This window comes from Ziziphus jujuba, chromosome 2 (genome assembly GCF_031755915.1).
Source record: "Ziziphus jujuba cultivar Dongzao chromosome 2, ASM3175591v1".
Lineage (NCBI taxonomy): Eukaryota > Viridiplantae > Streptophyta > Magnoliopsida > Rosales > Rhamnaceae > Ziziphus > Ziziphus jujuba.
This window is the reverse complement of record NC_083380.1, coordinates 34,280,547-34,306,479: the sequence shown is the minus strand read 5'-3', so window position 1 is coordinate 34,306,479 and position 25,933 is coordinate 34,280,547. Positions and strand designations below refer to the sequence as shown.

The following is a 25,933-nucleotide window of genomic DNA, read 5'->3' as shown; positions in this document are numbered from 1 at the left end:
GTGATAACAACTGATAGTCAATCTTCCAAGAATGTCAAAGAAACCAATTTTGAGGCTTATGAGAAAGATAATGGTGATTAAGATGATTTATTATGGGAGTATAAGAAAAGAAGAATGGACATTACTTCAAAAATAAAAAATGAGGTTGATAGGTATTTAATGGAACCTACAGAGGATTGTAACAACTAGCTATTTGATTTATTAGATTAGTGAAAATTGAATTCCACAAATTTAAGGTTCTATCGTCTATGGCTTGAGATATCTTTGTTGTTCCATTGTCTACAGTAGCTTCAAAATCAACTTTTAGCACCAGGGGATGCATTTTAGATACATGTCAAAGCTCACTTACTCCAAAAATTATGGAAGCTTTGATTTGCTCTCAAAATTGGCTTAGTATAATTCCATGACCATTTGTAACATCTTAAATTATGTAATTTTTTAACTTGTTAATTCAACTTTCTATTTTAATATTTACATTCATTAATATATTTGAATGAAACTTTTAAGTCTTTTAATACTTTGTTTTCTTTTCTTATTTTAGATATAGAATCTACTGTAACTTTTGATTATGACATATGAATAAATTATCTTTTAATTAACTTAGGTAGTAAGCAAACTATCTTTTAATTATATGTATATATATATTTTGATATATTTACAGTTATATGTAGTGTTGTAAACAAACTTTCTTTTGTTGTGTTGTAATCTAATTTGCATTTCTAAATGTACGTCTTCTATTTGCAGGTCAATAAGCTATTAAAGAAGCCCCTAAGTAGTGTTGTCACTTGTAATTAGAAGTTTTGGAAGTAAATGATGGAGATTTTGATCTAGCTTTGGAATTACAATGCCCTGGAGATTGAAGCTTTGATTGAATAACAATATATATATATATATATAGTGTAGATGTCTGCATTTTTTTATCGTGCGAACATTCGCAAATACAATGGTTTTTAAGAAACCATCATCAATACTATTGCATAAAGACAACAATTTTTAAAAAAACCATCGTCTTTGCAGACATCCACACAATAAAAAAATATGGACGTCTGTACCACAGAATTATTTGATATAAATACATATTTGTTTTATATGTATGTTGTATTAATTTGTAACATGTTATTTAATATTTTGAGTTGTAAGGAGTTTATGTATGATAACTATTTTTTGTTGCGTATAAATTTAGGACATATAAGGAATTGTGTGTGCGTTAGGTTTTTAAGTTTTTATTTTTGTAGGATGTAATTTGGTTGAATAAGTTTGGATTTAATTTTTTTATTTTTTAAATTAATTTAATTTTTTCAAGGGTTCAAAATTAATAATTAAATTTAGATGTATGAATTTTTATAAAAAATGATCAAAATTGACATTTGGACTTAGATCTAACTTAAAACTTAACTTGATCATCTAATCTGACTATTATTGAGTTGAGTTGGATTAAGTTGCTATAGATTCGATAAGATAGAAACACAATGAATTCGACTGGATCGGATCGGATCGGTTATTATTTTGCAGACAACGCTACCTATCTATCCAACCCGTTTTTAATTCTAAACTATCCAGTTTACATAAAAAATAGATATAAAAAAATAAGAAAAAAAATTAAAAAGGTTTTTCACCAAAGAGAGCCGTAATTAATAATTATTGAAAAAGGAAAACAATAAGTTGTAATTTAATGCTGAAAGGGAATAACGTGTTATGGCTTTTCGTTCAGGTGATATGATAGAACTTGTTTTGTTAAAAACAAAAAGGATTTCTTTATTTGACCCGATTCCGCGTTTGGTTGGATCTAATCTCCGCGGTTCTTTCATTGCGAATTGTTTGAGATTTTACATTCCCAAAGCTTTTCAAATCCATCGTTGGGACCTTGAGGTACTCAATTTCGATCGTAATTTTGAATTTATAGAAGTGTTTGTGCTTCGCTTCTTGACTTTTTTCGTTTTGTTTTGATAGCGATTGGATTTTGTCGGATAAAGGTTGAATTGCACCAAGGGGTTGTGAAGCACATATTTTGAGCGAAATCAGGTACTTTTGATTCATTTATTTGGTATTATTTTTATTTGTTTATTTTTTTGTTTTTGTTTTTGTATAATATTTGGTTCTTGGTTTGTTGGGCTGAAAATATTTTTGATTTTAATTAGCTTTAAGTCATTTTAGTTAAAAGTTTTTTATTTTTTATTTTTATTTCTTCCCGTTTTATGTCGGTATGAAGTTTACATTTTGTTGAATGGGTGATTGAAATTCTTCTTAGCTTATGTTTGACGAATGCCTCCGTGATAATTTCTTTTTGTGGCCAATAATTGGTATAAAGATATGCTACAATCGTATGTTTCTTTCTGGTTAATTCGAGAAGATATTGCTACGTTCGCTTTGGATACTGAATTAAATTGTAATTATTCGGCTAAACACCCGAGTAACTTTCTTTAGGTTTAACTGGGTTAAATTATAAGGAAACCTTACTTCGATTCTGTAAGCCTCTTTAAGCTCCTCTTCTTCAACCAGCCACTCTCCCACTCTTACCTTATTAAACAATTCTTGACTTGAAGATTCAGTAGATGGCAACTTAATATCAAATGGTTTGGGATATTCAAATCTCAAACTCTTCTCTTTGTCAAATGAGTTTGGATGGCTTCTTTAGCAGTCGGCACATTGAAACTTTCTCGTTACTAGAACCAACCTCTTAAAACATACCTTGCATGCCACCAGTTATGTCATAGACCGAGAATAAAAATTATAAATATCAAAGAAAATAAGAAGAGGGCACATGTGAGATTGTTCAAAGAAGTGTTTCTTGGTTGGAAACTTGAGATGATTTCTCGAAATCATTAATCATGTGTGTTTGTCTCTTTAGTGCATCAATGGTCAGATTAATAACATTCTTTGGTGTGTGTGACGATGTAAGTAACTTTATATCCATGAAAAGTTCATGTAGTATTGGCAAAACACATAAGAGGTTTATGCATAAGCCTCAATTATTCTATTGTGCTGAGGCTGTAGCCTTGAGTCTAAGGGGTCAAGGCATCCAAGCACTGAAGCATGTACCATGCACTGTAATGTTATTGTTGTTTCTTGTCCCATGATGGATTCTTCTTATGCATTATTTATGCTTTTGGTTAAGCTTGAAAATTTCTAGTCGCTAAACTTTCATACTTCCTAGTAGTTGATTTCCTGCTTATCTTAATTCTGGCTTCCTGTATAATCTTGTCTGAGTATTTATTGATGACTATTGAGTTTTTCTTAGTTCTCTGAATTCCGTAATGGCTGGGTCCTAGAACAATGTTTAGTGAATTGACCTAATAGCTTTTAGTAATTCAAGTTGTTTAGGGCTATTTGCTGCTGCTATGATCTTCAAATAAGTTTTTTTGATAAAACCTCATTATGCTTATATATTGACATTGCAGCTATGCAGAGCCAGCTTGTGTGTAATGGGTGTAGGAGCCTTCTTCTTTATCCCAGGGGCGCTACAAATGTTTGTTGTGCATTATGCAACACGCTTACCTCAGTTCCCCCTCCTGGTAATCTGTTCGTTTCTTTGCCTCATCGAAATGGCAAATTTTGAGCTATCAACTGATAAAGTGAATAGTTTCCTATTTTCATGTTTTTTATCTGTATAAAGCTTGATGCTAGGAAAATAATTTATTAAAACTGCCTAATTAGCTTGATATACATAGTTAAGCCTTATCGTTATAAGCTTAAAGGCTTTCAAAAATGGTGGTCCTTAACCTGATATCGTTGCTTAGTTTTCTATAGAGTATTGTGGTTGAATCTTGCTAAATTATATTTTGACAATTAATTATGCTACATGTGTAAGGCCCAAAATTTTCCCACTATTGCACAGGCCTACTAGCAAGCGCAGAAAGAGAGCTTGGAAACAGGAGTATGGGCAAGGGAGTGATAAATAGCGAGAGGGAGCAATAATGGCTTAGTTACATATAAATGAAATAATTTTTACAGTAAGTACAAAGGAAATCATAGACCGGGGTGCTTCAATTAGTATTACAGATAGGAACTGGTTGTACAGTTATTCCTTCAAGTTGGATCTAGCTGGACAATGTTTCATCAGTTGGTAACCAAAATTGGGTAGACAAATTTGGTGTTTTAGTATTATTGTTGGAGAAAACATGTGAGGGAAAATTTCAGAAAAAAGCTTACACCAATTTATGGTAAGAGAGAGTAATGTCATTAGGTTTTGGAGCATAGGTGGAAGTTCATTGGGTTGAACTACAATAAGCACTGAATGGCTAGTGAAGAAGACAGTTTGTTTTATCAATTTTAGATGGACAATGCATTCTTAGTGTTTGATAATGTTCTGTGTTGTCTCAACTTAGATTTTTTTGGTGGAAAGGAACCAAAGAATGTTTGAAGGAGGATTGTAAAATTTAGATTTCTAATGGAGTCATATCAAGATCTTTGCTTCATTTTGGGTATCTACAACAAGTGTAACGATTTTTAGCATTTTCTTTGTTAAATTTAATGGTTTAATGTTCTTTATTTTGTTGGACTAGTGTATTTTTGTGGATTTTTCATCTCTTCGATACTTTGTACTCTCTTTTTTTCATTTTTATATACAATATAATCTGTCAAGCTCAAGTAAGGTGCACTGTTAAAGTAAAGTTCATCCTTCATGGTCATTGGAATTCTCAATTGGGTTGTGTCTTGTCATTTAATGGAAATCCAATGATTATGAAACAAGGACTTATTTAAAAACATAATGTGTACAATATTTGAGCCTGTTCCATAGTATATGCATTAATATATACATGTATAATTTTTCTACAGTGGGCAAAGTCCCCTATTGAGTGATGGTCAACACACATCCACCAACTTTGGTGGGACATATCCGTCTGGCAAATTCTTTGTTCTACATTGCTACTGAGCTGGTGGGATATGTGTCCCCCGACACTCAGTGAGGGACTTTGCCCACTGTAGCAGGGCTGATTGTATCTATCTATCTATCTATATATAATATATAATATAAAATAATTTCTGGTCCATCTAGAGCTGTAACCTTTAACTATTATTTAGATTAAATTTATTGGATTTTGATTTGTAGAATGTAGAGCAGATCTTGAAAGATATATTGTCATTTTCTTTCAACCATTTTACTGTGATATGTAAGTTGTAAACTGTGCTTGAGTTTGTGATTCTTTGCTGATGGCTTGTGGTTTTGGCTAAAATAAAATTGGACAGTTAACAATAGATTATGGTGAAACATCCCATAAAAGGGGGCCATGATTCCGTTAATGCATTTTTTTGTGACAATTCTATGAAATAAGTAAATATACTATCTCTTATGATCTCGCCATCAGAACCCTCCTGTTTTCTTATTGGTGAGTTATGTTATTTATTTTTTTGCCATCACGTCCAATGTTGCCAAATGTAGTTGAAAGGTTTTTGCTTTACTTGCCCCCCACTTAGAGTCAGAAGTAGATGATAAGCATTACTTTCTTGGATTTGTAAGGAGTAAAGATAGGTGGTAGCCTGCGGTCCTAATAATAGTAGTTTATTTAACAGAGAATTCATGTTCAAACTGTCTTGTACTGCTCATTTTTCTGTATTTCTCCAAAATTTTTTGGAAAGCAAGTTTTTTAATTGTTTAGAAAACAATTTTGCTGCATCCTTTCAAATAGAGTAAATTGAGTGTAGTTCATAGAGAGGTATAGGACATTGGACTAAGCCTTCAACTTTTACCTGGATTTTTAGATGCTTTTAATTTCCGATATCTGAGACCTTAGATGCCATTTACTCATCTTCTTGATGGTTCATTAACCTTTTCCATTTCCATGATCATCTCAATCAATGTTTTTATGGCAAGTACAGAATTAAACATTTAAATTTCAGTTTCAATTTTTCTCTTATAACTATTAGTTGTGAACTCACTAGTGTGTTCGAGATTAAGGAAGAGAAGTGAAGTCATCCAAGAAAGACAAATAATTATTTCTTGCTTGATTTGTGATACTATTTTATGAAATTTTATGTATATGTACAATAAACTTTTTTGCCAGTTGGAAAGTTGCAATTCTTTGGGATAATTGTCAAAAGATTTTTTGATGGTGGCTTCTGATCATATTGTTAATGGTAAAGTGGATTTCTTTCATATAAGTGAATTGTGACATGAATAAAATTATTGTTCTAAGAGCATGGACCTGCACAGTTGCTATTAGTATGTATTTATAGAGTCAACTGATCTATCATTATGTAAAAGCTTAGGATAAGCATGCTATGTGTTATTAGACGAGATTGTGACAGTATTATTCATCAAACATAAATCATGGATTTGATAAGAGGTATGGTGTTTAATTGCTCAAGCTTGTACTGCAATGCCTCTGCAGGGATGGAAATGGCGCAACTTGTATGCGGAGGCTGCAGGACTTTATTAATGTATACACGTGGGGCAACAAGTGTGCGATGCTCTTGCTGTCATACAATGAACCTTGCTTCAGGTACAACGTACTCATTTTTCTGAAAGAACTGATATTTTTAAGTAATATGGCTTGACTTGACAAACCATAAAAGTTTTGGTACTTCAAGATCATGTTGATTTAGTCTTCTATATATTCAAGAAGTTTAGAACCCTCTTTTGGATGATACAGTTGAGGAATTTGTTTTATCTCTATGACATAACAAATTAGTCTTTGGGCATGGCATTTGCTTAATACAATGTGTAATTGTTAACTACTATAGAATACAACATCAAAAATAGATAGTGACTATCTGACTGATTTGATCAATCTATATATCCAGTATGCATGCTGTCTACTAGTTGAGGCTACAGAACATTGACATTACGATTATTCATGAAATGCATGTAATAATAATTATGTTTCTTTGAGCTATTCCCAGTTTGTGAAGGTTTACTTGTTTAAAACAAAAGGAATATGATTTAATTTATTCCATAAATTGAGTATGCATTATTGCAAGCATGGATATTTGCTAGTGCTCTGGGTCCAGTCTTTTCTAACTTCTTGCTAGTATTTTAGTAACTAAGAACATGATTTAATGCTTCTATTTGGTGTTTTAAATACCATTTTCTCAAGCTTTTACAATTTTGGTAAAATTTTGAGGCATGATTGTGGTGAAATACTTGAAAACTGCCAGTAGTTAATTATGTCTCCATTTTGTTCTAGAAGCTCCATTGGTAGCAATGCTTAATTAGTATTGAGATTTTTGTTCATTTTGGAATGTAACAGTGTTTGTCTCAATTATTCTTGCATAACCTTTTGTATTGTTTTGGTTAACGAGCAAAGATGCTTTGGGTTTTCCGATTCTTTTTGCTGTCATCTTGTATCGTTTCATTTCTGAACTGCATGTAAAAATCTTACCGTTTTCCTTCATATTGCATTTTCTTTTCATCATCAACCACTTGTTTATTGAATTGTTTTGTTACATGTAATGTGAATGAAAAAGCATCCAATCAGTTTGCCCAAGTCAACTGCGGGAACTGTCGGACAATGCTTATGTATCCATATGGAGCCCCATCAGTCAAATGTGCAGTATGTCACCATGTTACCAATGTTGGGGTAAGTATAAATGAAGTAATTCGATTGGTCTTAAACCACTGTTTATATCTGAAGTTTTTTATTAAAATGTGTTTGCTAAATATTGCTTTTGGTTCAAGTAATAAGATAATTACAAAAGGACCCTTTATTTTGAGTTGCGTCTCAATTTGGTTCCTATTATTTTTAAAGCAATGTTATTTTTTTGAACCATGACATAATGTGTAATAGTTAATTTTGTTAGGTTTCCTACTCGTGTCGACAGAATGGACCAATCTAATGTCCATATGTACACTCTACCTGCCCAATATAATGAGACATTTCCTTCAATCAAATTCGCTAAAATAAGTGAAACTAATTGTTCATTTTTCAAAGAAGTTTTGTTCCAAAAAATTTCTTTCCAAGTAAATATTATCAATGTTGAGTGCTTATTTCGATGTCAGTTGGCCAACTTCATCATACTGAGAAAAAATCTAATGGATCAATTTAAAATTGTATTATAATTATGGGATGACACTGCTTATCTAAAAAACTTATGGACCAAATTGAGATAACCCAAAATATGGTGATTTTTGTAGTCCTCTCTAAATGTTTAGGGATTCTCGACTGAGGAATTTTAAGTCATTCTGACTTTGCTCATTAAATTGAACATCTGAAGTTCACATGATTCAAAAGTTTGAAGAGAGACAAGGATATATATTTTGTGTGCTTAAAAAAATGACTTGGTTCGCTTCTGTTTGCCGTGTAATATTTCAATTGTCGAAAGATGGTTGTTTGTTAATTACCCACAAGCGTGCATCGACAAATCTTGTTTCTATTAGATAGCATGCAATTTTAACGGGACAATGTTACCATAAATTGAGAGAGATGTATGCTGTCCTTGTAGTCCTCTCTCTATATATATGTATATATATAACTAACACAATAAAAAAATTTCTACTTTAGTAGGGAAGCTTAAGAATAAAAAGACCGATTTAGATTATGTTATCTGTAAGTGGATTAACTGAACCCCTAGCCACTAATTCTGCTGCGGTTGTGTTTGTACCCCATTAGTTTTTGACTTAAGACATGATATATCTCTACTCTTTGCGCCTTCATTTGGTTTCTTTCCCAATCCTTCTTCCCCTCTCTCACTTATACTCTTATACAAATTGATAGACAGGCAATTCCAGGGTTCCAATTCCAGTGCACAGACCTGGTGGGACAGCTAATTCTGGAGCAGCTCCTCCTACTTCGGCTGTAAGCTCATGATTTTTATTATTATTATTTTTTTATAATTTCCACAATTGACCGATTATGATGGTTTTGATGATCGAAAAATCTGTTTGATGCCATTTTCTTGTATTTCCTCCAGTCCGTGCCTCATTCTCAAAGCCGAACGGTTGTTGTTGAGAATCCTATGTCAGTTGACGAAAGTGGCAAATTGGTAAGTTTAATAATTGATTTTTTTTGTAATTTGTTTCTGTTATCTTGATTTTCTACCCTGGAGTGTCTTATCAATTAATGTAAGCAAAACTATGGAATTTCTCAGGTGAGCAATGTTGTCGTTGGTGTCACAATAGGAAAGAAATGACGAGATCAGAAACCGAGAACAATCTGCTGGTAGATTTATTCGACACGGAGCAATCCATTCCAAATCCTTCTTTTAAATCACTTGATTTATATACATGGAAATTGGTTGTGTATATTTTGTGGGAGATGACACTGTCGTTTGTCAAAGAAAACTATTTCCAGATTTGTGAGGTTTCAGTGAAACTGTAATTGTGATGTATTAATTAAAAGGTGGGAGATGGAAAGGGCTATCCTTTGTTGTCTCGTTGATTTATATACACTCAAGTATTGTTTTGAAACAGTACATATTGATCATAGCTTATCAGTGAAATTGCACGATAATAAATTCCAAACAAAATTGTTGGTCTAGCAATGACAAGTTTGTTTAAGCATTGCAAATTCACATCTTGAAATTCCACAACAGGAAATTTCAACAATTTCAGAAGGGATACATGCATTTTTCTTTTAAAGACCCGTTGATTAATGAAGACGAGAACATCAAATCCAGAGAGAAGGGGAAAAAAGCAAAAGTGTGGGAGTAGGAGAAAATAAAGGAGATTGTCATGTCTGCTGTTGTTAATGTCATTGCCTAGGTAGCTCTTGACTTTTTCTTTATTTTTGCTTTGCCAAGAAAAATAAAAAGCACAAAACAAGGCGTATCATAAAAGAAGATACAGGTGCTTTTAGAAAGAACAGCAAAGGGACATGTACAGTAGCCCCACTTTTTTCCATCAGATCTAATTCACTGAGTGAATTGTAAAATTAATAATTTTTTGAAGCTCAGTTGGAAATTAATATTCATTTTCCGGACCATAAATATAAGGCATCTGAAAATGAGTTTATTACGTGGGACCGGCGTAAACAAATTTAGCGTTATATACCGGCGTGCATATAAGATTTGTAGGTAGAGTAGGCAGACAAAAACAAATGAAAAAGGAAAACGAAAAGAAATCCTAGTAGACGGTACCCCCTTGCAAAAACATTAAGGGAACGGTGGGACCAAAAATCTTGAACTTGCCCCACTGAGCTACAGGCAATCCAGCAAATGGGTTTTGTATGTATTTGATAAAGATGGGTTATTCTCCATTTCTCTCGCTCTTGGGCGGTGGCTTTTTTTTTTCTGATGAGGCTATTAGATAGGCCCTGCGGTCGCCACTTGCTACTTTTGGATTATTTGTTTGAGGACGCCTAACTGATCAATCATGAGGCACCCCCTCAATTATTTACCTCAACTCGCTTCTCTGCGGTTCTCTCTCTGTCTATCTATCTATCTATCTATCTATATATATATATATATATAAATATACTTCAACTGGATGCGGATATACATATATATATATATAATATATATATTATATATCTCATGGTTGATTATATAAGTAGTATTGGTTTGGGTTGTATGTGTGTGTGTGTGTGTGTGTGTGTGTGTGTGTGTGTGTATATATAGATTGGTCGGGAAGTGGCTTGCTTGCGCAGAGGTAGATAGTTCAATGCAGCCAAGGATGACTTGCCGGCCATTGCCATTTGCCCAAGTCGCAAAGCTGGCAAACACAAAAATTTAATATAATTAGTTAGTTATTATTAAATGTATGTCCCGGCAAGTTGTCTTTGGCTACGTTGGCCTCTCCTCTTCACATGTAAGGCCTTAAACCGGCTGAGTTTTATTAGACATTATATTCCACAGCTGGCTCCAGCTAGAGCATTTTGCAAGCTGCACATCTCTGATTTCCATCAAATGAAGAAAAGGTACTACTATCTTAACAAGCATGAAAATTTGCCACAAATCCACATCCATATCATATTGCCACTCTTAGGGATAACCATCAATCAGTTAGCGATAAGGTGGTCAATACTGTCTAGTTCCACCAATAATGTCCTTTATTAGATTATTATTGTATGATTATTTTTAGATTGGGTTTGATAACTAAGTTTCCATCTTTATCTTGTATTTTGCTTGTGTATAAAAAATGGCTAACTCTCGAAAGCACTTTTCAGTCTCATTTTCATCCGAATCACGAATCTTATTAACTGATGTCATCGTCATATTATTAAGCACAAGGTTGCTGCTAAAGATAAGGTCAATGTTCAATGGTTTATGGGGCTATACGCCGATACTTCTCTAACAAAGAAGATGGCCTTGCAGTCTTTCTTTAAAAATGATTGGCAGCTTCCCTTCCTACAAGTCTTTCTGATAGTGGTTTTTATCCCCAACAACAAGCGAAGGGGCATTTTCGGGAACTATTCCGCCATTGCTCAAGAGGGAAAGTTTATCGCATGTAATTGTTTTGTACTCGATACAAAATACAGTTTACTTACTTTTATTTTCTTAACTGGTATCAAAGCAAGCACGATCTCCTCTCTGGCTTTTTTTTTTTTTTTTTTTTTTATTCCTGTCAGGTTCATGTCAAACATTGTAGATTTTGGCGATTCATCAGCCCAGACCACTCAAACAACTCCAGCAACAGTACCAGTTTCTCAAACCACAACTAGTTCCTCTCAACTCGCAGGAATGTTTCGCACCCACTGTCTGCCAAGCTCAACACCTCCAATTTTTTCCAGTGTTGAGCTTGACCACTCAAGCTCAACAGAGTTCTCGCCTATATAAAAAGACCAAGACAAAATGCCAGCTGAATATGTAGGTAACTGCTGCGAGATTAAGAAGGCCACATCAATGAAGCATATATTCAATGGCAACAGATTGATCAATTACTCATGCGCTGGCTCCTTGAATAAATGAATCCTGAGGGTCAAAATCAAATGGTGGGCTGCAATAATTCTTTCGAGCTATGGGAAACAGCTGAGTATTTTTATTCAAAATCTAAAGCAAGAACTATGCAGTATAAAATGCAGTTACAAACCGCTAATAATGGAAGACTTGTCGATGGCTAAGTATCTCTTGAAAATGAAGAGAACGGTTGATGCTCCTGCATTTGCTGGCAATCTCACTTCTGAAGAAGATCAAATCCTGCATATCTTGGCTGTACGCAGATCAAAATATAATGCTTTCTGTGATATGCATCACCACATGGACCAAACAAGTATACCTCCCAGATCTATGTGCCATGCTATTAGCACATGAATGCAGATTAGATCAAACCACTTCAGCAATTCCTGAGATGATGAGTATCGATCTTTCTCAAAGAAAAGAATCCATTCCAAAGAATTATTCACCAGGTAACAGCAACTATACCTCTTGAAATAATTATGGTACTTTTGCAATATGGATCCAAATTCTTTTCAGCATGGTAGAGGCCAAGGATCATCACAGTATGGTGGTCGTGGCCATTATGCTCAACTTTAATAGCAGCTATGTGGAAAAGGGGGACACACTTCTTTGAACTATTTTCAACTTCCTCATAATTTTCATGGAAAATTTTCTAACTATTCAGATTCCATTCATTCCCATACGTTGATGAATGCCATGGCTGCCTTAACAGATACACCGATAGATCTACATTGGTACCTAGATTCAGAAGCAACCAACCACTACGCTTCTAGTCCTACCATCTTCTCCAACAAACAAGAAATTACTTGCTACGAAAAGACTCATATGGTTAATGAAGAAGGTTTGGAAATTTTTACATGCCGGAAACTCATATTTTCCTAATAATTCTTCGAATTCACACATGTATATTTTGAACTGTACTTAAATATTTGTTTTGTTAAGGACTGGGCTATTGGAACAATTATTCTATAAGGCAAGCTTAAAAGAAGGACTGAATCAGTTTGCAGCAAATAAAGCTCAGTCAAACACCTATGGACGTACCAAAGAGTATTCGATTGCTAAAGCTACTAGTTTAATTAAATCCTTTTAAGAATCATAACGCATCTAGTTACAATATATTTAGTTCTTCTCAAATTTTATTTCGCAAAAAGATTGTCCAAATTTGGTTTCCTTGTGTCATAAGAGAAATGGAACCGTGTAATTTTGGAATATCAACTGATAATGCAATTTCATTATGTTCATTATGTGCTCTAGGAAAAAGTAAAGCTTCCTTTCTCGCTTTCTAGTACTCAATATAATGCACCTCTACAGTTGATTAGCATGGATTTATCTTATTTATCATTTAAAGGATTCAAGTATTATAAGCTTTGTTTATTACTTCAATCAGTATACATGGACTGTTCTATTAAAAGCCAAGCCTGAAGCACTTTAAGCTTTTATAAAATTCAGGAACAAGTTGAGTTGCACTTCAGATTGCCCATAAAAATGGTTCAAATCGATGGTGGTGAAGAGTTCAAGCCCTTCAAGTCTTATCTTTCTTCTGTTGGCCGTCGTCTGCATCATTTGTGTCCACACACTGAGCAAAAAATACAGTGGTAGAACAAAAGCATCGATACATAGTTGAGATGAGTCTCATGTTACTTGCTAAAACATATTTACCATTAAAATATGAAGGTCTCATTAATATGTTGCCTACTCAACTACTTAATAACTCCTATCCTTCAAAAAAAAATTTAGATAAAAAAAAAAAAACCTAACTATTCTCTTTTGAAGCTTTTCGATGTAGATGTTTTCCACCCATTCAACCTTACAATCAACACAAAGTATGTTTTGTTCTGTGCCCTCCGCATTCCTTGGCTACGATAATCGATAAAGGGCTATGTATCACCCCTCCCCCCCTCCCCTTCCCCTCTTACAACAATTGTTGACAAATAGATAACAACATCCAAACAAACAAAATATAAAATTGATCAAAGATGATGTACTTGTCTGTGTTAATGCAATCCTTAACCACATATGGTAAAAATAATAGCATCTTCAAAGTTCAAGGCCAAACTAGAGTTTGAGGTCTATCATCCCAAAATAAAGCCACATGCCAGTTAACCAACTCCAATATTCCAAAACAACGACAAAAAGTGGCCAACTTTGTGAAGTCCAGCCGCACCAACCTCACCAACCACAGCCACCATTGTTGACAGCCACCATTGTTGACATGCTGCACCGATCAACAATTGTGGGCTAAGATGTTGAAAAGTGTGGCCTTGTAAGCCTATAAATAGGCTCCTTACCTTTGCATGAAAACCAAGCCAAGAGAGCAATCTCAATCCTCCCAAGTGAGGAGAATTGAGAGAAAACTCCAAGAGAGAGAGTTGTTTAAGTTCCAGAGAGAACTTGAGAGAAGAGTGAGCAATTCCAGAGAGAATTGGAGAGTGCAGAGAGAGAGGTTCCACGAGAGAATCCTCCATGAGAGAAGTTTTTATTTTTGTATTCTATTTTTAAGAGATTAATAGAATTCTTTTATTTTCTTCTCATATTTCTTCTCTAAAGTGGTCAGAGAACCACAACAAGTGGTATCAGAGCTCCTGGTTGAGAGCTTGGGTCTAAAATTTGAAGAAACAAAGCTACTGTTCTTCAAGTTGGTGTTTCGGAAAGTTGCTCAAATAATTAATTTGACAATCCCAGGTGAAAGTACCCGACGAGAGGAGAACAACGAAGTTCGCCGGAGAGAAAACGGACCTCCCACGCGCCCGCACGCGCCGACTGAAATTTTTCTGCAACTGTTCACGCGCCCACGCGCCGCACGCGCCGTCTGGAGGTTGAAGACGACCACGTCAGCAGCCACGTCAGCACACCTGCCACGTCATCTGCCACGCCAGCCGACACGTCATCTGCCACGTGTCGCCACATCATCTAACACGTCATCTGCCACGTGGTGCCACGTCAGCACCATCGGCCACGTCAGCAATATTTTCTGAAATTACGGAACAGCCCCTGAAGTTTCGGAAATTACGGAACAGCCCCTGAATTATTGGAAATTACAGAGTGACCCCTGTAGTTTTCTGAAATTACGGTGCAGCCCCTAAACTATTGGAAATTACAGATTGACCCCTGAAGTTTCTGTATTTGCAGGTTGACCCAGAAATTTTGTGAAATTACAGTTTTGCCCCAAAATTTCTGGTAATTATATTTTGACCCCGGAAGAGTCAAGTCCACCATTTTCGGCCGTTCCGGACGCAACGGTTAACTCCGTTTTGCCAAATTCAGCTCCATTTTTAGTCAAGCCATAATGTCAATGGAAGAATCATCTTCGGGAGCTATGGTTAAGCTCACTGCCACAAATTATACACTTTGGAGACCTCGGATGGAAGATCTCCTCAATTGTAAGGATCTGTTTGATCCTATAGAAGCTAAAGGTGAAAACCCCGATCCCAGCAAAGTAGCAGAATGGAAGAAATTAAACAAGAAAACGATCGGTCAGATCAGGCAATGGATCGACCATAGTGTCTTCCATCATGTAGCGAAGGAAACGGATGCATATGCCCTCTGGACAAAATTGGAGGACATGTACCAGGCCAAGACTGCTCGGAACAAAGCCCTGTTGCTTAAGCGATTGGTACATCTAACATTACAGAGTGGAACTTCTGTAGCCGAGCATACCAGTGAGTTCCAGAGCTTGGTAAATCAACTATCTGCTGTGGATTACCAACTAGGGGATGAGGATCAGGCCCTCCTACTTCTAAGCTCTCTTCCAGACAGTTGGGAGACATTGGTAGTCTCTCTCAGCAATTCGGCCCCGAATGGCAAACTTACTATGGCTATGGTTAAGGATGCCCTATTTAATGAAGAGGCCAGGAGAAAGGACATTGGCATGGATCAGTCACATGCCCTCGTCACAGAGAGAGGAAGACAGCAAAGAGGTGGTCGAGATAGGGGGAGAGGCAGGAGCAAGAGCAGAGGCAGATCTACAGACGGCAGAAAATCATCGTATAAGTGCTATCATTGTGGCCTGGAGGGTCACATGAAGAAGAACTGCAGAAAGTTGTTGAGAGAGCAGAGACTCCAAGGTAATCAGCCGAAGAAGGATGGAGAGACACTAGTCACTTGTACAGGAGAAGTGGCGCTCTGCTCCACCGAAGAAGAGACATACCTTCATATATCAACCCAAGATGTTGAGTGGGTAGTCGATACTGCAGCATCCTACCATGTCACTCCACACAGAGATTTCTTTAAAACGTACAAAGCAGGAGACTTTGGTACGGTAAAGATGGGAAATTCCAGTTTCGCAAAGATTATGGGAACTGGTGATATTCAGATAAAAACGAATGTTGGTTGTACAATCATTTTGAAGGATGTCCGTCATGTTCCAGATCTTCGGCTTAATCTACTTTCGGGAGTAGCCTTAGACAAGCAAGGCTATGACAACTATTTCAGCAAAGGCACATGGAAAATGACGAAAGGTGCCATAGTTGTCGCCCGAGGACATATTTGTGGAACGTTGTACAAGACTCATGTGAAGATATGTGCAGACAGCCTCAATATTGCAGAAGGAGAGGCGTCTCAAAATCTGTGGCACCAGAGACTCGGTCACATGAGTGAAAAAGGATTGTCTACTTTGGCAAGGAAGAAGCTTATCACTGTTTGCAAGGATGCTGCGCTAGATCCTTGTAATCACTGCTTGTTTGGTAAGCAACATAGAGTCTCCTTCAGTTCCTCTGCATCGAGAAAATCAGAGTTGCTTAGTCTGGTGCACTCTGATGTTTGTGGTCCCATGGAGGTGGAATCATTAGGTGGCAACAAGTATTTCCTGACCTTCATTGATGATGCTTCTCGGAAGGTGTGGGTATATTTCTTGAAGACAAAGGACCGGGTATTGGATTACTTCAAACTGTTTCATACCATGGTAGAGCGTGAAACAGGAAAGAAGTTGAAATGTCTCCGTTCAGATAATGGAGGCGAGTATACTTCCAAGGAGTTCGATGCCTACTGCAGAAGACACGGCATTCGACATGAGAAGACGGTCCCTCGCACCCCACAACATAATGGAATAGCCGAAAGAATGAACCGAACCATTATGGAAAAGGTCAGAAGTATGCTCAGTATGGCTAAGCTGCCAAAGCCATTCTGGGGAGAAGCTGTTCGTGCCGCCTGCTATTTAATCAACAGATCACTGTCAGTACCGTTGAATTTTGAAATTCCGGAGAAAGTGTGGTCGGGTAAGATTCCCTCCTACTCTCATTTAAGAGTGTTTGGTTGTATAGCTTATGTACATGTATCCAAGGAGCTCAGACAGAAGCTCGATGCAAGATCTACTCCATGCATCTTTATAGGATATGGAGATGAAGAATTCGGATACAGGTTATGGGACCCGAAAACAAAGAAGGTTATTAGAAGCAGGGATGTAGTATTCCAAGAAAACCAGAAAATGGAAGACATTGAAAAGCCCAGAATGTCTCCTAATTGTAGTTCTAGTGCCGAGAATTTTTGTCCTAATCCAGCACCAGCACAAATAGCCACAGAGGATAATGAGGTGCATGAAGATATACCAGAAGCAGACCAGGAGGAAGAAGGGGATATTGAGCAGGGGGAGACTCAATCCTCTCAAGCAGCTGCAGGGCCATCACAGCGGTCAGATGATGGTACACCTCCTAAAACCAGTGGTTTACAAGTTCGGAGATCTGAGCGAGGCCGAATTCCATCAAAGAGATTTCCAGAATCTGAGTATATTCTGCTTACTGAAGAGGGGGAGCCAGAGAGTTTCCAGGAAGCTGTTTCTCATCAAGAGAAGGAAAAGTGGCTGCAAGCAATGCAAGATGAGATGGAATCCTTGCAGAAAAATCATACTTATGAGTTGGTTAAGCTTCCAACAGGAAAGAAGGCACTAAAGAATAAATGGGTGTTCAAGCTCAAGAAAGATGGCAGCGGAAAGGTGGTGAAACACAAAGCTCGATTGGTGGTCAAAGGATTTCTTCAGAAGAAAGGAATTGACTTTGATGAGATTTTTTCACCAGTGGTAAAAATGACTTCAATTCGAGTCATTTTTGGTTTAGTAGCAAGTCTAAACCTAGAGCTTGAGCAGATGGATGTGAAGACAGCATTTCTTCACGGTGATTTACATGAAGAAATCTACATGGAGCAGCCAGAAGGATTTGAGGTTTCAGGGAAAGAAAACCTCGTATGCAAGCTAAAGAAGAGCTTGTATGGCCTCAAGCAAGCACCAAGACAATGGTATAAGAAGTTTGACTCGTTTATGGTGAGTCAAGGCTATAAAAGGACTGCAGCAGACCAGTGTGTTTATATTAAAAAATTTTCAGGTGGAAACTTCATTGCACTTTTGCTATATGTGGACGACATGTTGATCGTTGGACAAGATGCAATGAAGATTAGTAAGCTGAAGAAAGAATTGTCTAAGTCTTTTGATATGAAAGACTTAGGACCAGCTCAACAAATTTTGGGAATGCAAATAATCCGAGACAGGAAGAATAGAAGGTTATGGCTATCTCAAGAGAAGTATGTTGAACGGGTGATAAAGAGATTCAACATGGATAAAGCCAAACCGGTTAGCATTCCACTTGCAAATCATTTCAAGTTGAGTAAGAGATTGTGCCCCTCATCCAAAGAAGAGATAGAGGAGATGGCTTCAGTACCATATTCTTCAGCGGTAGGAAGTCTGATGTATGCAATGGTGTGTACCAGACCAGACATTGCTCATGCAGTAGGTGTTGTGAGCAGATTTCTTTCAAATCCTGGAAAGAAACACTGGGAAGCAGTCAAATGGATTCTCAGGTATCTTAAAGGTACATCGAAGCTGTGCTTGTGCTACGGGAAGGTGATCCAATCTTAGAAGGCTATACAGATGCAGATATGGCCGGAGACCCTGATAATAGAAAATCTACATCAGGTTATCTCTACACTTTTGCAGGGGGAGCTGTGTCATGGCAGTCAAGATTGCAGAAGTGTGTTGCTTTATCCACTACTGAAGCAGAGTACATTGCCGCAGCGGAAGCGGGTAAGGAAATGTTGTGGTTAAAGCGTTTTCTCACAGAATTGGGCATCAAGCAAGAAGACTACAAGATACATTGTGATAACCAAAGTGCCATGGATTTGAGCAAAAACTCAATGTATCATTCCCGTACAAAGCACATTGACATTCGCTATCATTGGATACGCGAAGTAATAGATCAACAGTTGCTGAAACTGATGAAGATCCACACAAAAGAGAATCCAGCAGATATGCTAACAAAAGTTGTTGCTCAAGAGAAGCTGAAGCTATGCAGAGACATAGCTGGAATAGATGGCAGATGACCATCAGTTTTAAATGCGGCTGGAGGGGGAGAATTGTGAAGTCCAGCCGCACCAACCTCACCAACCACAGCCACCATTGTTGACAGCCACCATTGTTGACATGCTGCACCGATCAACAATTGTGGGCTAAGATGTTGAAAAGTGTGGCCTTGTAAGCCTATAAATAGGCTCCTTACCTTTGCATGAAAACCAAGCCAAGAGAGCAATCTCAATCCTCCCAAGTGAGGAGAATTGAGAGAAAACTCCAAGAGAGAGAGTTGTTTAAGTTCCAGAGAGAACTTGAGAGAAGAGTGAGCAATTCCAGAGAGAATTGGAGAGTGCAGAGAGAGAGGTTCCACGAGAGAATCCTCCATGAGAGAAGTTTTTATTTTTGTATTCTATTTTTAAGAGATTAATAGAATTCTTTTATTTTCTTCTCATATTTCTTCTCTAAAGTGGTCAGAGAACCACAACAAACTTGAGCTTAATAATAAATAAACCATAAGCAAGTACTAAACATGACAAAAAAAATAGCTTATTAAGCTCATAAGTAGAAATGAATAATAAAAACTTTCGAACACACTCCAAAGCTATCTAAAGTAGGTGTAAGCTACAAGCCCCATAGTTAACAATTTGGTTTTTCTTTGTTAAAAGTATAATAATCATAAACAACATACCAATAAAATTAAATAAGAAATATAAGCATAAGCATAATATAAACAATTGCAAATTTCACTTCAAACATTGGCAGTGATTTCAAGAAGTATTTAAAACAACCCACAAAACAATATTTGTTAAAACATTGACTACAAACTATATCAAAACCGTTCGTATTTGTAAACCACGTATTTTTTAGGCATTCTTCCATAGATCATCACCCACGGTCTTCGGATTTAGGGGCTCCTCACCCAGGGACCGTGACCACCATCTCATTACTTTACCATAGTGTTCAGGGACTTCCAGCACAAGAGCTCTGATTCTTTCCTATTTTCATCCGGTTTCCACATATAAAAACTTAACCAAGACTAACACACGAATATAATCACATGCTTAACACATGCTTAAAATCACTTGAAATTTTACAGCAACTTAGTAGATCTATGTGTGGTAAAAATCTAAAGTCAAATAAAGAATCAAAACTAATTTAATTCCCATCCAAATACATAACAAATAAAACACTAAAATCACTTTTATTTTGCGCAAATATGTAAAACTTTTTGATTGATTTGGATACCAAAGAAATTGTCCATGAAACTTTTCAGAAACAAGGTAAACATGTACAAGTACCTATGTAAAAAGTTTAAAGCCCAAAAGAATTAAATAAATGGACCAACTCAAGTTTTTAGTTTAAAGCTACAAATCTGGAATTTAGCTTTTAGAACAGAGGTGACTTTGGTAAAAAAATAAATTCTGAATAATTTACAAAACGTAAAATAATAAAAATTTCCAGAAAAACACTTAACATATAAATGAATATTTCTACAAAATTTCATCTAATTTGAAAGTCATTTGTTATTGTTTTCGGCCTCACAAATTTGAAGTTCTTGCTGCTGTTGGAAAATTTCTGCAGCAAAAGTTTTAATTTGAAAATTCATATAAAATAGAATACTTTACATTTTTTTTTGTGAAACTTCGTGTAAATTTTCTTTAACATGTCTAGTTTCATCATGCAAGATTTCAAAGCAAATTAAAAGTGATACATAGCTCAAGTCCACACATTTATCCATGGAATCCAGCTCACAGCAAATTTCCAAGATTTGGTTTTCAACTAAAACATCAAGTTTGCACTAAAAATTCATGTCCAACATATATCAAATAAGTCATCAAAAGAGTATATTAGACAAATAATAATGTACTTTTCAGTTTTTTGAAAACCAAAAACAAAAACGCAAATTGTTACCTACCTCCAATCATGGCTTTTAAAGCTTTTCCTTAAACTTAACCTTCTACCTAGATAAATGCCCTTCTAAATCCAGCCCCTTCTCCTCCTTAACTTGAAGTTCTTCTCCTCTCAACTTTTGAGAAGCATCTAACAAGCCAAGTGTGCAAGCAAAGTAATAAACCCGAGGTTTTAACAACTCAAACTTAAAATTTAAGCCTCAAAAGTAGTTAAACTACTTAACAAACCTTTTATCAAACACTTCGAGTCCAAGCCGATTAGGAAAAAGAAAATTTCAAATTTTTAAAAACTTTAACCAAGTTTCACTAACCCATTTACATAAAAATAATTCCAGATTTTCAAAACCTTCAAAAATCCCATGAAATACTTCAAAAACAGTACTAATGCATCTGCACTAAGTGGAAGAGAAAAACCAAGATGTGGGTCCTCAAAGCCTAAAAACCAATGAAAAACCCAAAAGAAACTTCCAAAAATCCAGTTCTTTCCAGCATGCCATGGTTCTAGCAAAAGAGGCGTGTCAAAAGCTTCAATTTGATTATAAGATTGTAGGATTTGGTTGAGATTTGAAATTTGAAGAATTTAGAGAAGAAACATGGTTCCATTCCTTGTTTTTAACATGAGCATTAAGAGAAATAAAAATAATTTTTATATTATATTTTTAAACTTTTTTTGGTAAAATGGATTGGTCTTTTTCATAAAATAAATATATTGGCTTAAGCTTTAATTGATAATTGATTTGTGAAAATAATAACACAATGGTGGATGATCACTAATTGGGTTATTACACTATTAAGTGTCTTGCCCCTAATGGATGTTGATACATAGCCAGAAACTTGATGTTTGATGAGACAACTTTTCCTTATGAAGCCAGAAATAACCTTATTCCTACATCTAATACGGTTGGAGCACCTATTAGTTCCTCTATACCACGGCTCCAATTGTTCAAAACTCCTACTAAAGTTGTCAACACTGTAAGTTGTCAAAACTCCTATTAGTTCCTCTATACCACGGTAAGTTGTCAATACTGTTTAGTTCCACCTTTGTTTTATCAGATTATTGTTGTATTGTTGTTTCTAGATTGGGTTGATCACCAAGTTTTGATCTTTATCTTCTATATTGCTTGTGTAAATGTAATTGTTTTATACTCTATACAAAATACAACAACTCGCTTTTATTTTTATTTTATTTGTTATTTTTTTGCTTCCGACACACACTTTTATCTTCTTAACTGCCTCTTATTTACCAAAAATATCATATTGCCACTACCATATCCTTTATACTATAAGTGAGAAGTGTTGATGAGTTTTGATCCTTTTTAGTATTCAAATGGTTAAAAAACGACTGCACCTTGTGTGTTTTGCATTTTGTTTTGTTTTGGATCTTTTTAAAATTTTATTTACTTTTAAAACTCCATTGTTTATAATGAAAATACCCAAATCTACCTTCTTTTGTCATTTCTCTCAAGATGGTTGCCAAGAATATAATGGTAATTTCATGTAAACTATATACAGATCTCTCGTATGAGATTTTTGGAAGGGAAAATTATAGCTAGACAAGCTATAATTTCTCAGAAAATAGATCTTAAGGTTTGAGAAATTTCAGTCACCATCTTTACGGAGTAATTCCATCCCTTCAAATTGCTTCTCTTTGCTATATATAGCATATTGCAATAATATTAATATCCTTGGATCATTAATTAATGTTACCATTGGGATAAAAAAAATTAATAAAATTTGAAAAAATGTTAAATAATGGTTGGAAACAGTTTGAAATCAACAGCCCTCAGGAAGACAAATTTATTTCAAAAACTAATGCTCTCGTACAAACACTCCAACTGTCTATAAAACCTGCACAACTTTTTTAAATATATAGAAATTTCTACTCCTCTATAACTCACAAAACTTGCTCAATTCTAAATCTCCCTTTATAGTCAAAAGGTCTTTTTCTCCAAAACACATAAAACCTGCAAAACACTTCTAAAACCCCCTTTTATACCCAAAATGTCTTCTCCTCCAAAATGCACAAAACCTGCAAAACACACTCCTCTAAAACATAGTGCCGGAAAATCTCTCCTTCTCCAAAACTCAAAAAACCTGTATAATCCACAACAAAATCATGGAAATTCCAACTCCTACAACCCTTAAAACAATTTCAATTTCATAAGAAATTCACACATTGAAACAAAGTCCTCACAAAATCTACAAAGGTTATTCAAAAATGACATAACTTTCTCATCTATACTTTAGAAAACCTGTACAATTCCAACCCACAACAAAATTTTCACAACTCACAACAAAATCATAGAAAACAATTTAAGAAGCTGCTCATCATAAATTCAATCATTGAAAATGCAAGCATCAAGTGGCAGTAGTGAAGTTAATAAAGGCATAATCAAATTTAAAAATAAAAAGTACTATTTTCCCAAAAAAAAAAAAAAGGGAGGGGGGGGGGTTAAAATTTGTGAATCAACCAACAACCGTCAAAGCTTTACTTTTTTTTGCTTACAAGGGAAATGTAATTATTACTATTTCTGGACACCAAATGAAGAAGAGCTTAACATGATTGAGGAGTTTAACATGATCGATGATGCAAGTAGCAGATAGAGGCAAAAAAGACACAGTCAAGCAATTGAAATTCATTAGTAGAATGATATTAAATCACTAAGTGTAAGAATTGAAAATTTAGAAGCAATACAAGGTGGATTGAAGATGATGATGCTTATAAATATGTTGTTTTTAGCGTATCAATTATTGTATTTACAATATGTATCATGAATATGAAACTAAATCAAAGTGTAAATGAAAGAATAACTTCAACACAAATAATATATAAAGTGTTTAAATATCCCATTAAACTCATCATGTGCATAAAGTGATTATATTTCCATCATTAGTCCTAAACATAAGAAAGAGGGGACGCAACCCCAAGATGATAACTATTATATATAATTATCATGTGTGTTGTGCCTCAAAAAACCAAAAAAAAACAAAAACAAAAAAATGGGGGGACACAACCACACATTCATATATACCAAACCGCCTACTTACAATGTTATATTCACTAAAAGATAAGGTATTACGTTTCATGTTAAACCCAAACTATCTAGTTGGAAACCATTGTATTTATGTAAATATCTCATACCATTCAACAAACAATTTGCCACTTCAAGATTTCCAAGCAAATGGTATTCTTGAATGCAATAAAATATAATCTAACATAAAATACTAGTTAATTGTATCCATCTAATGACAAAATAATTAAGATTTTATGCACCTTTTAATAGTGTTGCTACTATTCTTACTGGAAAGAAGCTCTTGGAATATTTGAAACCGATATTGATGCATTGTCACTTTCATTATTCCGCTAAATATAGAAATATTATAGTTAAAATATCAATTAATAGTTATTATTCAATTTAATAAAAGTGAATAAAAAATTTTAAAAAACAATTAAATTACCTATAACATTTAAGCCAGAGGTTATTATTGTTTTTGTTGAGAAGAAGCCTCTGGAGCATTTGAGCTTGAAGTTGATACATTGCCGCTTTCATTTGTGTCCTAAGTGTAGGAATATTATAGTTAAAATATCGAATAATAGTTCTTATTTAATTTAATAAAATTAAAAACAATTAAATTACCTACATGGTTCTTTGCTTTTTTGCATTTCCAAGAGCTTTAAAGCATGTTCTTTTGTTGTGGCCAATGGTTTTGCATATCCCATATTTAAGAGTGAAAGATCTCTTCGCTTTTAGAATTAGTTCATTATATACTCTCCTCTTCGTTATTTTTGGTCTTCCAAGTTTCCTGCCATATGTTGAAGGCTGCATCCTGCCCATATTAACTTATGGCTATATTGTCTCATTTGGTATATGGTGAACCATGCCACTATTAGTATAAAGATAAGCTGCCTTGGTTAAACTTCTGTCAACATAAGCAACATGCTTCATCCCATTTGATTGATAGCTGTCATGACATGCTTATATGGTATTCCTTGCATTTGCCAAGAACCATATTCATATTTTCCTTTATTTAAGTGTACAACAAATATCTTTCTATCATCCAAAAGCTCATACTCATCATTGCTAACCCAAATAATATTTAAATATCTTCCTACCTTGTTATTTATATTCATCTTAATTAGGATATTTGATGGAATATTTGTAGTTCTGGACAATACCTTCTTTTCTCGTCTCTTGACTCTACTCATTATTTTTCTCTTAATAACTTAAGCCGTTACAGAGTAGGTTTGCTCTTATACTTAGTTATTTGAATGTTAAAAGACTCATTTATATTGTTGGTCATATGATATGTTTTAACAGTTTCATCAAAAGCATGTATGCTCAAATGATAGCAGGTATTTTCATAAGTCATTCATAAGCAACTAGATTAATACTTTTGATAGCTTCCATATTTTTCTCAAATTCCTTAACATTTGTAGTCCTTATTGCTGCCTAGAACATCTTTCTTACCTTTACTCTTGGAAATTTTCCTTTAATATTAACTAAAATATGCTTAGCACAAAATTTATGTTTATCATTTGGAAAAATCTCATTCAAAGCTACAAAATCCCTGTCGGCCTATCAGACATAAAAGTAATTATTCTAGTTTTATGCATCCCAATATACTCATTTAGTAAATTTAAGACCATCTATAACTATCCAAAGTCTCACCTTCATAGATATATACTACCACAGGAAATATACCATTATTGATATCTAAAGATACAGCAGTTAGTAAGATACTACCAAATTGTCCTTTCAAATGGCACCCATCTAGATCAATGAATTATCTACAATCCTTTAAAAATGCATCTTTTTATGCAAGAAAACTTAAGAAAAACCTTTGAAAAGTGGGATTATCAGACAATACATTCCTCTTAGCCATAACTTGGACCACTGTACTAGGATTCTTGATCTATAAAATATTTTCATACTTATACAGCTTTAGGTAGCTCTCACCAAGAACTCATTAGATTTCTCTTATT

The 25,933-nt window shown here is 35.1% G+C and overlaps 1 protein-coding gene across 2 annotated transcripts; it reads left to right on the top strand.

Moving 5' to 3' along the window:
• The first annotated feature begins 1,576 nt into the window (after nt 1–1,576).
• Nucleotides 1,577–9,417, top strand: LOC107408229 (protein LSD1). 2 transcript variants are annotated; one of them, XM_048473694.2, is made up of 8 exons: nt 1,577–1,869; nt 1,951–2,022; nt 3,399–3,512; nt 6,330–6,440; nt 7,405–7,517; nt 8,656–8,732; nt 8,848–8,919; nt 9,025–9,417. In XM_048473694.2, exons 3-8 carry the CDS (start codon nt 3,401–3,403, stop codon nt 9,026–9,028), a joined length of 489 nt encoding a protein of 162 aa, XP_048329651.1. In that variant the 5' UTR covers nt 1,577–1,869; nt 1,951–2,022; nt 3,399–3,400; the 3' UTR covers nt 9,029–9,417. The 2 variants fall into 2 exon arrangements, with proteins under 2 accessions (XP_048329651.1, XP_048329650.1); XM_048473693.2 differs by having other exon boundaries at nt 1,602–1,869; nt 8,652–8,732.
• Nucleotides 9,418–25,933: the final 16,516 nt, after the last annotated feature.